We start from the raw sequence: 15,051 nt of genomic DNA on the forward strand, positions 1-15,051 counted from the left end.
CTTCATGACCCAGATAATCATGATGGTGTGATCATTCACCTAGAGCCAGACATCTTGGAATGTGAAGTCAAGTGGGCCTTAGAAAGCATCACTATGAACAAAGCTAGTGGAGGTGATGGCATTCCAGTTGAGCGATTTCAAATCCTGAAAGATGATGCTGTGAAAGTGCTGCACTCAATATGCCAGCAAATTTGGAAAACTCAGCAGTGGCCACAGGACTGGAAAAGGTCAGTTCTCATTCCAACCCCAAAGAAAGACAATGCAAAAGAATGCTCAAACTACCGCACAATTGCACTCATCTCACATGCTAGTAAAGTAATGCTCAAAATTCTCCAAGCCAGCCTTCAGCAATACATGAACCGTGAACTTCCAGATAGCCGGTTTTAGAAAAGGCAGAGGAACCAGAGATCAAATTGCCAACATCCGCTGGATCATGGAAAAAGCAAGAGAGTTCCAAAAAAACATCTATTTCTGCTTTATTGACTATGCCAAAGCCTTTGACTGTGTGGATCACAATAAATTGTGGAAAATTCTGAAAAAAGATGGGAATACCAGACTACCTGACCTGCTTCTTGAGAAATCTGTATGCAGGTCAGGAAGTAACAGTTAGAGCTGGACATGGATCAACAGACTGGTTCCAAACAGGAAAAGGAGTAAGTCAAGGCTTATATTGTCACCCTGCTTATTTAACTTATATGCAGAGTACATCATGAGAAACACTGGGCTAGAAGAAGCACAAGCTAGAATCAAGATTGCCGGGAGAAACATCAATAACCTCAGATATGCAGATGATACCACCCTTATGGCAGAAAGTGAAGAGGAACTAAAAAAAGCCTCTTGATGAAAGTGAAAGAGGAGAAAAAGGTGGCTTAAAGCTCAACATTCAGAAAACGAAAATCATGGCATCTGGTCCCATCACTTCATGGGAAATAGATGGGGAAACAGTGACAGACTTTATTTTGAGGGGCTCCAAAATCACTGCAGATGGTGATTGCAGCCATGAAATTAAAAGACGCTTACTCCTTGGAAGGAAAGTTATGACCAACCTAGACAGTATATTGAAAAGCAGAGATACTACTTTGCCAATAAAGGTCCACCTAGTCAAGGCTATGGTTTTCCAGTAGTCATGTATGGATGTGAGAGTTGGACTGTGAAGAAAGCTGAGTGCCGAGGAATTGATGCTTCTGAACTGTGGTGTTGGAGAAGACTCTTGAGAGTCCCTTGGACTGCAAGGAGATCCAACCAGTCCATTCTAAAGGAGATCAGTCCTGGGTGTTCATGGGAAGGCCTGATGCTGAAGCTGAAACTCCAATACTTCGGCCACCTCATGCAAAGAGTTGACTCACTGGAAAAGACTTTGATGCTGGGAGGGATTGAGGGCAGGAGGAGAAGGGGATGACAGAGGATGAGATGGCTGGATGGTATCACTGACTCGATGGACATTAGTGTGAGTGAACTCCCAGACTTGGTGACGGACAGGGAGGCCTGGTGTGCTGTGATTCACGGGGTTGCAAAGAGTTGGACACGACTGAGCAACTGAACTGAACTCAGGTGGAAAGAAAGGCTTATCACAAAGAAATACAGTTCTGATCTACAGTTTGAGATCTGACTACAAAGAAGGAGCTGGCTTAGGGGTACCTCATTTGGTAAATGACCAGAGCCCTAAGCTAAAAGAGGATCCCATGGAGGTTTTTATTTTCAGAGAACAAAAACCCTTGGCTAGGTACAAAAGGTCACAGAAAGAGGGAGAAAGGAGGAGGAGTAGTCATTCATTTCTTGTTTTTATTCTGACATTAATTTATAATTGAGATATAACTTATAGTTTAATAACAATTTAAGGTATACAACAAAATGATATGTGTATGTACTGTGAAATGGTTACCCCAATAAGTTTAAATAAAAATCACCTCACATAGTTTAAACGTTTTCCTCTGAGAACTTTTAAGCTCTAAGCAACTCTCAAATATAATATAGTATTGCTGCTTCTTTGCTCTACACTCAGAAGACATATTGAGGTGGGAGAATTAAGCCAACCCTGAGGAAGAGAGCTGAGAGATACACACAAAGAAATCAGATGCTGGTCATGTTGCTTAAACCCACGGACAAGCTGTGCCTCAACCTAGAACTATGTGAGTCAACATGATCTCTTTTATTGCTTGAGCCTGTCTAAGCTGGGTTTAGTTACTTTCAACAGAGTCCTAACCAATAAAATATTACAATTAAATAAATCTTTCATGAATTGTAAACTAGTATTTGTAGCCTGTGACAACCAGTTTTTAACATAATACAAAAACATTCCCCCAAGGCTGAAATTATCCATAGTTCTCAAAGGTTCTTTTTAATCTTTACATGGGTGTGGGGGACAGGAAGACAGGAGAAAGATACAGTGGCTGGAAATCTTCATGACCACATCCTACCAAAGATGCTGCATCCATTACAGTGGCAAAGAATAATGTGTTCCTTTATTTTGGCTTTTTAAATCAGTGTGGTATATAATATCTAAAAATTACCCCAAACCTCCCAACTCTCCAAAACTTGCAAAAACCACCACCACCACACACTTCAAGAAATCCGGTATTTGTGCTGAAGGTATGGGTAAAATCCACTAATTTTAAAGGACCTGGATTAACTGCTTTCAGATAGTACCTTTGAAAAGTTGTCAATAAAGTGTTGGGGCAAAAGTACTACTTTCTTTCCCAATGTTCTCCAAATCCTACTGAAACTGAATCTATGAAGCATAAAATCCTCTTTAGTCTTAAGCATACTAAAGCTACTATTTTTTGACTATTATGATGTGTCAGGTACTGTGCAAAATGCTTCATATATATTTACTCATTTTATTTCTAATTCTTTCTTGCTTCTTTTAGCAGGACTTATTTGAAAATTCCAAATTAAACATTATGAACATTTTCCAGAATATGGCCATGAAAAGATAATCTTGGGATTAATGTGAGTGCCTTATTTTATGACTACTTGTCTTCCAACATTTGCAGTTTCCATCTAATACAGTTAGAATGGCTGCAACTGACTGGTTAATTTCTAGGGCTGGACTCTGATCTTCATTTGAGAGCTTGTAATCAAAGACAAAACACTGGAAAACTCCAAATGTACCATGATCTCAATCACATCAAGAAACCAAATGACTTGGAGAGCCCTTACAGCAATCCTCAATAATCTTGCTCAGAAAGATCACTACATACAAAGAAGTTTACAAATGTCAAAGGCAAGGTTAATAAAAATGTGGTATGTGAATGTGGCACCAGTCTGCAAATTGTTACTAGCACAGGACAACATTTTAAGTACAATGTCTAGTTCAGCTAACTTAAAAAAAAAAATTGCAAGATATTCTTGATGAAGGAGACTGTGTTGACTTATTTTCTAGCTCAGGCTCTTTACCCACCAAGAACCGGTAACAGCGTGTGGATCGGCTCTTTCAAGTAACATTGCTCTAGACTTCAATTTTGGCTAATTTACCTCTAATTTTTCTGTTCCTGATGCCACACAAAATTTAAGTAAATTAATAACCAATTACTTGGTTATAAAACAATAGAAAAAGCAATAAAAATCAGCAATTGACCTCACCTTTGACAGAAGCAATTTCACGCAGGAAACATGACCTTCATAGACGGCAGACAGAAGAGGTGTGATATGATGTTTATCTGGAGCCTATGAAAGAATGAGAGATAGATCACTTTATCCATTTTTCATTTCTTCCTTCTCTCTAGATCATTAAGGAATGCTTATAAATAATTGAAAATCAATGTTCTCCCATTTTTAGCCTCTTACAGAGCTGACAGAGGCCTAGGCTCACAAGCAGTTTCTCCTTAGAAGCCAGTGAAACAGAAGGAGCAGGACTTTGACCCCTGCTCAAATCTGGACTCTGGCACTTAACTGTGTGACTAGTTAGTTACTTAACCTCTCTGAGCCTGAACTCCCCACTACTGTAGGCACGCCAGTATGAAGAGGTTAACAGATGCCCACAGTAGGGCCAGGTGACATGGCAGCCCCTGAGATGTGAAAAGTTCATCTCACTTGCTGTTATGGTTAAACATTTTTCTGAAACTCTAAAATGCAGAAGCTACAAAAGGCAAGAATCAAGAGATAACTGCTGCCTGACGGTTGTCCAAAAATCCACTTTTAGATTTTTCGTATGACTACAGGGCCTATCCTCCATTGGGTGATAGCCATTTGCCACCTACAGATAAGTGCTAACTCTCAAAATGCTTTAGAACATGAAAAGGAAGCATGAATCTATCTATCCTGTGTCCCCCACCCCCTAGTTTTATCAGTTTAAAAAAATAAACTTGTTCTGCTTATTAAAAAAAAAAAATCACAAACATGTACTTCTAAGCTACAGAAATTTGGCAAAATTTCAGACTATATTCTTAATTCACATGAAATTTCCACCAGTAACTATTTTACAAATCTACTGAAAACAACTACCCAAAAGCATACAACAGGAATCTTTTTTCTAGAATGACAATGTTCTTTACATACATTAATATCTGCTCCTTTCAGCAGCAGAAATTCCAGGATTTCAAGCTGTCCACAATCTGCTGCATAATGAAGAGGCTTTCTTCCACCTTCTAGTGTCCGGTTGACATCTTCTCCCTTAGAAGCCAAATGAAAACAGTATTCCTAAGGATGGTAGACTGAAGAAGGGAAATGAGGCACCTGGTAGCTTTACTTTCTTAAAGCTACAAGGGTTTCGTCAAAGAATTACATTTCCTGTCAAGTGAAAACAAGCAACCAAGAACTTGAAATTAAATTCCGCAAAATGGTTAGCACACAGTATGACTGCAATTCAAACCATTAGTTAAGCTGAAAACAATTTTTAAAAAATGCTAAATGTAATGAAATATATTACTGTGTTCCATTTCTAAGGAATTTTAATCACCATGATGTCAAGATGTAACCAGCAAAGAAAAAATGTTGAGTTTAAATACTTAAGATTTTACACAGATCATATGACATGTATTTTAATACTTCAGAGAAAGCATCACTACTTTGATGGAGGCAGACATCACTATCAAAAGGTAATCAGTATTAGCTATTAAGAATTCATTTCATTCATTCATTCAAATTTAAGCTCTACTGTGTGGTCAGCTCTGTGGACAGAGTGAACAATGGTAAACAAAATAAAAAATGGTTTCTGATTTCACACAGCTTACCACCCAGTGTGGGAGGCAGATAGTAATCTAATAATCACATAATTAAACATACATTTAATGGAGTTGTGAGAATTAAAGTAACTGATCCATGCAAAGCACTGAAAATAAGGTGGTATAGCTAAAATTAGCAGATATATGATTAGCTATTATTATAAGCTACCTATATAAATAAGTATTTATTTAAATACTGAGTCAAATCCATTACTCAGTATTTTTATTTTAAAGTTCAGTTCAGTCGCTCAGTCATGTCTGACTCTTTGTGACCCCATGAATCACAGCATGCCAAGCCTCCCTGTCCATCACCAACTCCCGGAGTTCACTCAGACTCACGTCCATCGAGTCAGTGATGCCATCCAGCCATCTCATCCTCTGTCGTCCCCTTCTCCTCACGCCCCCAATCCCTCCCAGGATCAGAGTCTTTTCCAATGAGTCAACTCTTCACATGAGGTGGCCAAAGTACTGGAGTTTCAGCTTTAGCATCATTCCTTCCAAAGAAATCCCAGGGCTGATCTCCTTCACAATGGACTGGTTGGATCTCCTTGCAGTCCAAGGGACTCTCAAGAGTCTTCTCCAACACCACAGTTCAGAAGCATCAATTCTTCGGCGCTCAGCCTTCTTCACAGTCCAACTCTCACCATCCATACATGACCACTGAAAAACCAAAGGCTTGACTAGACGGACCTTTATTGGCAAAGTCGTATCTCTGCTTTTCAATATACTATCTAGGTTGGTCATAACTTTCCTTCCAAGGAGTAAGCGTCTTTTAATTTAATGGCTGCAATCACCATCTGCAGTGATTTTGGAGCCCCCAAAAATAAAGTCTGACACTGTTTCCACTGTTTGCCCATCTATTTCCCATGAAGTGATGGGACCAGATGCCATGATCTTCGTTTTCTGAATGTTGAGCTTTAAGCCAACTTTTTCACTCTCCTCTTTCACTTTCATCAAGAGGCTTTTTAGTTCCAAGGGTCATTATATAGATAAAGCATCTATTTTACAAACAATAAAATCATTGAATTCAAACAATTTGAAATCATAAAATATATAGAGGTATTTTTTTCCCTTAAGGAAAAAGTTTACCTCCAGGGTTTTACATCCTCCAGAAAGTATTAGCGTTATCATATTGTTTTTCAAGGGCTGGTACATTAAAAAAAAAAAAAAGGCATTCCAAGAGGTAAAACCACCTGCCTGTCACATCAGTGGAGGCCTCAGAGCATTAAGTCAGGAAACTAAATTACACACAGTGTTTCTGAGTTCCAGGCCTGATGTATGTTTTAAATATATTGTCTCTATGTCAAGAATTTAATCAAAAATAATTTTTCTCCTTTTTAATTCCTCAATGATAAAACAACCTTTTGCAGTTACGAAGACATGAGTAATTTACAGCAGTAACTTCTAATGGATTATTTATTCAAGTCATCTGAATGCAGAGTGCCAAAGAATATTAAGCAGAGATAAAGACTTCTTAAGTGAACAATGCAAAGAAACAGAAGAAACCAATAGAATGGGAAAGCCTAGAGATCTCTTCAATAAAATCAGAGAAACCAAGGGAATATTTCATGCAAAGATGGGGACAATAAAGGTCAGAAATGTATGGGCCTCACAGAAGCAGAAGATATTAAGAAGAGGTGGCAAGAATACACAGAACTGTACAAAAAAGATCTTTGCGACCCAGATAATCACGAGGGTACAATCACTTACTTACAGCCAGACATCCTAGAAGGCGAAGTCAAGTGGGTCTTAGGAAGCATCACTATGAACAAAACTAGTGGAGGTGATGGAATTCCAGTTGAGCTATTTCAAATCCTAAAAGATGATGCTGTGAGAGTGCTGCACTCAATATGCCAGCAAATTTGGAAAACTCAGCAGTGGCCACAGGACTGGAAAAGGTCAGTTTTCATTCCAATCCCAAAGAAAGGCAATGCCAAAGAATGCTCAAACGACCGCATAACTGCACTCATCTCACACACTGATAAAGTAATGCTCAAAATTCTCCAAGTCGGACTTCAACAGTATGTGAACCGTGAACTTCCAGATGTTCAAGCTGGTTTTAGAAAAGGCAGAGGAACCAGAGATCAAATTGCCAACATCCGCTAGATCATCGAAAAAGCAAGACAGTTCCAGAAAAACATCTATTTCTGCTTTATTGACTATGCCAAAGCCTTTGACTGTGTGGATCACAATAAACTGTGGAAAATTCTGAGAGAGATGGGAATACCAGACCACCTGACTTGCCTCTTGAGAAATCTGTATGCAGGTCAAGAAGCAACAGTTAGAACTGTACTGGTTCCAAATCGGGAAAGGAGTACGCCAAGGCTGTATATTGTCACCCTGCTTATTTAACTTATATGCAGAGTACATAATGAGAAACACTAGGCTGGCTGAAGCACAAGCTGGAATCAAGATTGCCAGGAGAAACATCAATGACCTCAGAATATGCAGATGACACCACCCTTATGGCAGAAAGTGAAGAGGAACTAAAGACTCTTGATGAAAGTAAAAGAGGAGAGTGAAAAAGTTGGCTTAAGACTCAACATTCAGAAAACGAAGATCATGGCATCTGGTCCCATCACTTCATGGGAAATAGATGGGGAAACAGTGGAAACAGTGACAGACTTTATTTTGGGGGCTCCAAAATCACTGCAGATGGTGATTGTAGCCATGAAATTAAAAGACGCTCATTCCTTGGAAGAAAAGTTATGACCAACCTAGACAGCATATTAAGAAGCAGAAACAGTACTTTGCCAACAAAGGTCCATCTAGTTAAAGCTATGGTTTTTCCAATAGTCATGTATGGATGTGAGAGTTGGACTATAAAGAAAACTGAGCACTGAAGAACTGATGGTTTTGAACTGTGGTGTTGGAGAAGACTCTTGAGAGTTCCTTGGACTGCAAGAAGATCCAACCAGTCCATCATAAAGGAAATCAGTCCTGAATATTCATTGGAAGGACTGATGCTGAAGCTGAAACTCCAATACTTTGGCCACCTGATGCAAAGAACTGACTCATTGGAAAAGACCCTGGTGCTGGGAAAGATTAAGGCGGGAGGAGAAGGGGACGACAGAGGATGAGATGGTTGGATGGCGTTACCAACAGGATGGACATGAGTTTGAGTAAACTCCGGGAGTTGGTGATGGACAAGGAAGCCTGCAGTGCTGCAGTCTATGGGGTTGCAAAGAGTCTTGACACGACTGAGCGACTGAACTGAACTGCTTCACTGACTACATGAAAGCCTTTGACTGCGCAGATCACACAAACCGTGGAAAATTCTTCAAGAGATGGGATTACCAGACCACCTTACTTGCCTCCTGCGAGACCTGTATGCAGGTCAAGAAGCAACAGTTTGAACCAGACATGAACAATGAACAAACTGGTTCCAGACTGGGAAAGGAGTATGTCAAGGCTGAATATTGTCACCCTGTTTAACTTACAGGCAGAGTACATCATGCAAAATGCTGAGCTGGGTGAGGCACAAGCTGGAATCAAGATTGCCAGAAGAACTATCAATAACCTTAGATATGCAGATGTTCAGTTCATTTCAGTTGCTCACTCGTGTCCGACTCTTTGTGACCCCATGAATTGCAGCACGCCAGGCCTCCCTGTCCATCACCAACTCCCGGAGTTCACTCAGACTCACATCCATCGAGTCGGTGATGCCATCCAGCCATCTCATCCTCGGTCGTCCCCTTCTCCTCCTGCCCCCAATCCCTCCCAGCATCAGAGTCTTTTCTAATGAGTCAACTCTTCGCATGAGGTGGCCAAAGTACTGGAGTATTCAGCTTCAGCATCAGTCCTTCCAATGAATATTCAGGACTGATTTCCTTTATGATGGACTGGTTGGATCTCCTTGCAGTCCAAGGGACCCTCAAGAGTCTTCTCCAACACCACAGTTCAAAAGCATCAATTCTTCGGCGCTCAGCCTTCTTCACAGTCCAACTCTCACATCCGTACATGACCACTGGAAAAACCATAGCCTTGACTAGACGGACCTTAGTCGGCAAAGTAATGTCTCTGCTTTTGAATATGCTATCTAGGTTGGTCATAACTTTTCTTCCAAGGAGTAAGCATCTTTTAATTTCATGGCTGCAATCACCATCTGCAGTGATTTGGGAGCCCCCAAAAATAAAGTCTGACACTGTTTCCACTGTTTCCCCATCTATTTCTCATGAAGTGATGGGACTGGATGCCATGATCTTCGATATGCAGATGATACCACCCTTATGGCAGAATGCGAAGAGGAACTAAAGATTAAGGTGGGGAAACAACGGCAGTGACACACTTTATTTTCTTGGGCTCCAAAATCACTGTGGTCGGTGACTGCAACCACAAAATTAAAAGACACTTGCTCCTTGGAAGAAAATGACAAACCTAGACAGTGTATTAAAAAGCAGAGACATTACTTTGCCTACAAAGTTCTGTATAGTTTTTCCAGTAGTCATGTAGGGATGTGAGAGCTGGATAATGAAAAAGGCTGAGTGCCGAAGAACTGATGCCTTCAAACTGTGGTGCTGGAGAAGACTCTTGAGAGTGCCTTGGACTGCAAGGAGATCCAACCAGTCAATGTTAAAGTAACCCTGAATATTCACTGGCCGAATCACTGGAAAAGACCCTGAGGCTAGAAAAGACTGAAGGCAGGAGAAGGGGATGACAGAGGATGAGATGGTTGGATGGCATCGCTGACTCAAGGGACATGAGTTTGAACAAACTCTGGGAGATGGTGAAGGACAGGGAAGCCTGGCACGAAGCAGTCCATGGGGTCATAAAGTCCGACACAAGTGAGTAACTGAACAACAACAGGGCTCCTTATACAGTAAATTAACACATTAGTAGAAAGAAGGTGTACAACATACTTAATATCACTGGAGACTGGGTGAGAGCTCCAATTCTACCACTGAGTTGCAGGACCTTAGACTACTTTCTAAATTTTTGTCTTCTTTCCATTTTTACTCCCATCTATAAAATGGGACTTAAAACACACCTCACTGGATTTTAGTGTATCATCAAATGAAATAATCCATGCAGAGTATCTAACACAGTACTAGACAAGGTAGTGTGTTTAATAAAGGTTAAGTATTATTGCTGTGGATTGATTCACACTAGCTCTAAAAGACTATCCAAAATTAGGTTAATGAAGGTTCAGAATAATGGCTGAAATATCATGACTTACTATACTTTTTATTCAGAAGCAAATTTAAAAGTAAGGCCAACCTGGAGTACCAGCTTAATCTTTATTCACAACTGCAGAAATGTGAGGCTTTGAGGCAAAGAAGTATTGCTTAAAATGATTTAGATAAAACTAGTTTTCCTTTCACTTCCTTTCCATTATTCATGTTAATATTAACTGGAGAGGATTAACTAGATAGGCCTTTTTAGTGGGACAAAGTAAAGAAATAACTGCAGTAAGTAGTCAGTAAGATAGCTTTGTCAAAAGTTGTTTTCCTTAATTAAAATATGTGATACCGTCCTTCTCAACTTGGTATAAATGTGCAAAAGGCATATGAAAAAGAACAGTTGTGAGTTTAAATTCCCCTTTATCCCTGAAGATGCTGCCTTTACAATTCTTATTTTAGCAGACAAAAATGACAATACTGGAAAGGCTTAGTGTGACTGACAGGAAAGAAAGCATCTTCTTCTGCAGGACTTTGAGGACTTTATAGTACTAAATACCTATATTGGGAAAGTAGAAAGGTCTCAAATTAACCATCTTTGTCCTTTTACAGTAAGAAAATGCATGGGAAAAAGACATATGGAAATCTCTGTACCCTGCTGCAAACTTGAAAATGCTCTAAAAAATAAAGTCTATTAAAAAAAAATTAAATTCAAAGTGAGCAGAAATCAATGAAATTGAAAACAGAAAAATAATAGAAATCAAAAGCTATTTCTTTGAGATCAATACCATTGATAGATCTCTGGCTAGAATGATTAGGGGGAAAAAAAGGACAGAAAGTGCTAATAGCAGATTTTACAGACCATCTTCCCACAAAGAAACTCCCCGGGTCACAGATGGAAACACTGTAAGTTTTACCAAACACTTAAGAAAAAATGATTAATAATAATAATTCTGTACACTCTTCCAAAATAATAGGAAGGCCAAAATGTGTTCTTTGAGGTCAACATACTCTGATTCTGAGACAAAGAAGTTACAAGTCAGGAACAGCACAGGATAATGTTCCTCACGAACACAAACTCTAAACAATTTTAGCAAATTCAATCAAATAACGTATAAAAGTACAAGAGGCCATGACTAAGTAGTATTTATCCCAGGAATACAAGGTTGGTTGAATATTTTAAGACAGTCCACATAATTCACCATTTTAACAAACTGAAAAAAGAAAAACCGTACAATCATCTCAAAAAGCATCTGACAAAATCCAACATCCTTTACTGATAAAAGCTCAGCAAACTAGGAAAAGGACATTTCTCTGGACTAATGAAGGGCCTCTACAGAGAAAGTACAATTAACATCATACTTTACTGGTGACAGATTGAATGAATGCTTTTCTCCTAAAACCAGGACATCTTTTTTCTACCACCTATATTCTACACTGTTCTAGAGGTTCTGAACAGTGCAACTAGGGAACAAACAAACCTCATCCATTATGAAAAAGTAGTAGTATAACTGTCTTTGTTTATAGATGATGATAGCTATGTAGAGGAAAGTCCAATGGAATCTACCAAAAAGCTACCAGAATAAGTAATTTTAGCAATGTTAAAGAACAAAAGATCAATATACCGACTCAACTGCATTTTTATATAGCACCAGCAATTAATAATTACAAATCAAAACTAAAACCAGTATTATCTACAATAGCATACAAATTTATAAAACATCTGGTAATAAGCCTTAACAAAAAATACAATACCTATATACTTAAAATCACCAAACACTGTTGAGAAAAATTAAGAGAGGATCTAAATAAATAAATGGAGAGATAAGCACATTCATGGGTGGGGAGACTGAATATTGCAAAGATGCCAATTTTCCACAGATTGATATACCGATTCAACGCAATACCAATTAAAATCATAGCAGGCTTTTAAAAAAAGAAATTGACAAACTGACCCTAAATTTCATGTGGAAAAACAATCTAGAACAGCCAAAACAACTTTGAAAAGAAAGAACAAACTGGAGAGCTAACAATATCCAACTTCAAAAATTATTAAAAACTGCAGTAATCAAGAAAGCATGGTACTGGCATTAAGGTATAAAATATGGAAACTAATATATACTAATAAAAAACCAGAATAGTAGTTGCTTATTGGGGTATTATGGAAGGGAGGGACTATGAAGGGGCACTTGAGGGTGATGGAATCCACCAAATTCATTATCTTGATTGTGGCAACGGTTTCATGATTATATACATGTCAAAACTTATCCAGTTGCACTCTTTAAATATCTGCAATTTCTTGCATTTAAATTATACCTCAATAACATAGATTTTCGTAAATCAAGTCTCTGTGGCTCTATTCTTGATGCTAACTAAAATTTGATGTAGAAGAGGGGCAGTAATGACTAATAGTACCTTCATGGGAGACTTAAAAGGAAAAGCTACTTGGGGTCAAGTTATTTCACTGTTAATGCTTAATGAAAAGCTCCCGACCTCTGTATTCTATAACTCAACAAACTAGATGGAAGAAAAGCTTTAAGGTGGAGTAAGTGTGGATCAGTATGGCCCCTACTAGCTGGGTGGGCTTCAGATAGCAAAACAATTGTCTGCACTGCTGGAAAAAAAAATCTTACTCGGCACCTCAACTTCCAGCCCCAGTATGCCGACCCCATTCCTTTCCACTGTCTTTTACTCAGTTAATTCCTACTAATCCTTTAGAATCAGGCTTTAATCACACTTCCTCTGAAAAGTCATCTTTGAGTAATATGACCTTCACAGGGGTGCCCAAAGCAGCTTGTATTTATTTCCCTGTGTCACATTCAACTCAACCTGCCTCTATCTGTATCCTCTATGAACGCAGGTCACACATCATGTCACTATTAGTTACTTTTGCAGCTCTAATGCCTATACAGTTTCTGATACATAGTAAATTTTACATAATAGAAGCTTCTCTACTGAACAAATGTGAAGTTGCTCAAGTGACAGACTTGGAAGTAAGTCATACACACCATCTTCTACTTCAAGCAACTACTGATATGACTTATCCAGTAACAGCAGCAGTAACTTGAGACCAGTGCTGTTTACTGACGGAGGGATTGGAATGACAATTTAATCAGCTCCCCAGCAGCTGGAGAGGTGTTAACTTCAGTAGTGGTGCTGAAATAGGGAAGGAAGGCAGTGCTCCATCTAGTTCCTTTCTCCTCACGCTTGGTCGGCATCAGCGATCAGAAGAGAGGACGTCAGACATATTCTTCACCTTCATTCTAACTTCATGAAACATTACCAGCTACGGAGAAAAATCTAACCCTAATTTTGTCACCCAGATTCTGGTGCTAGAAGTGAGAGATGCACAATTTCAACTGTTCCCTTAGCATTACATGGCAATCCTACCACGTTCCTGTTTTTCTTGCTTTTCCATGTTGCACAGAGACTATTTTAAATCTCTTCCACTTTTTGTAAGCCTCCTCCTTTCTTTTTATTCTTAGCAGTTAACCTTGTATTCTTCTCCAAGCAGAAAATGGTCTTCAGACGTGAATTTCCTCCTGAATTTCTCTGTACTTTCCTGCAACTAACAAATCCTTTCTTATCTAAAGACAATCCTTCACGTAAGTTTTGGATATCATCCTTTTTTGTTGTCTTACAAAAAAACTCATTCCTTTGTTATCCCTTTTCTTGCCTGTCTTTTCAACCTCTCCTGCTCTACTTGCTCCCTTTCATCAGAATATGCCACTCACAACTCTTCATTAAAAAAGCAACAGCAACATAAAAATCTATCCTTAGGCCTGAAACCAACTTTTAGTTACTATTCCTTCTCCTCCCTTTCATAGCTAAACTTGCCAAAACAACTGTGAGTATCTGCTATCTCCAGTTTCTTACTTTCTGTTCTAATCTGGCTTCCATCCTCATTATTATACTACAGCCACTTTTACTGAGGTCAAAGACCTCCATGTTGTGAAATGCAAAGGTTATCTCTTAGCCCTCACCTTAACTGAGGTCCCAACATGACAAAGTGGATCCCTTCTCCCCTCTTAAAGTACCCTCTCTTCCCCTGGCTTTAGGGACACCACATTATAGTAGTTTTCCTTCTGCTATTTCTTTGCTGTTTCCTCTTCTGATTTGTCCACTTCTAGGAGATGTTTGGAGAAGGAAATGGCACCCCACTCCAGTACTCTTGCCTGGAAAATCCCATGGACGGAGGAGCCTGGTAGGCTGCAGTCCATGGGGTCGCGAAGAGTTGGACGCAGCTGAGTGGCTTCACTTTGACTTTTCACTTTCACTCATTGGAGAAGGAAATGGCAACCCACTCCAGTGTTCTTGCCTGGAGAATCCCAGGGATGGGGGAGTCTGGTGGGCTGCCGTCTATAGGGTCGCACAGAGTCGGACACGACTGAAGCGGCTTAGCAGCAGCAGATGTTTAAAACTAATTTTTGAGACCTTGGTTATGAATTCTGATTATCATATATAATTCAGTTGATAAAAACTGGTTAGCTTTATAGTCCAGTAATAGTATACATCTTGATTACTTCTTCAGTGATAGTTTCCATGTTTTTAAAGACATCATGCAGCAACATCATGCAATAGTATCATATCATGTGTCAGAGTTGCAGCAATAAATTCTCATCATTATGGGTGTGTAAATAACCAGGCAGGTGACAAATAACTGCACACAGCTTCTGTTTACCACATACAGTTCAGGTAAAGCAGGCTGACAAATCTAACTTGTCAACATATCCAGGCTGGTTTAGCTTCACTTTTCCTTTTTTAGCAAGAAT

The 15,051-nt window shown here is 39.2% G+C and overlaps 1 protein-coding gene across 1 annotated transcript in view; it reads right to left on the reverse strand.

Moving 5' to 3' along the window:
* The window catches only part of MTPN (myotrophin), a 76,243-nt gene that overhangs the window by 20,511 nt on the left and 40,681 nt on the right, over positions 1-15,051 (reverse strand). Inside the window, exons 2-3 of the mRNA XM_052638810.1 lie at positions 4,498-4,611; positions 3,583-3,666 (exon numbers count right to left, since the gene is read on the reverse strand). Of these exons, the coding sequence (XP_052494770.1) occupies positions 3,583-3,666; positions 4,498-4,611 (198 nt within the window). The remainder of the gene's footprint in view (positions 1-3,582; positions 3,667-4,497; positions 4,612-15,051) is intronic.

Source organism: Budorcas taxicolor, chromosome 4 (genome assembly GCF_023091745.1).
Source record: "Budorcas taxicolor isolate Tak-1 chromosome 4, Takin1.1, whole genome shotgun sequence".
Taxonomy (NCBI): domain Eukaryota; kingdom Metazoa; phylum Chordata; class Mammalia; order Artiodactyla; family Bovidae; genus Budorcas; species Budorcas taxicolor.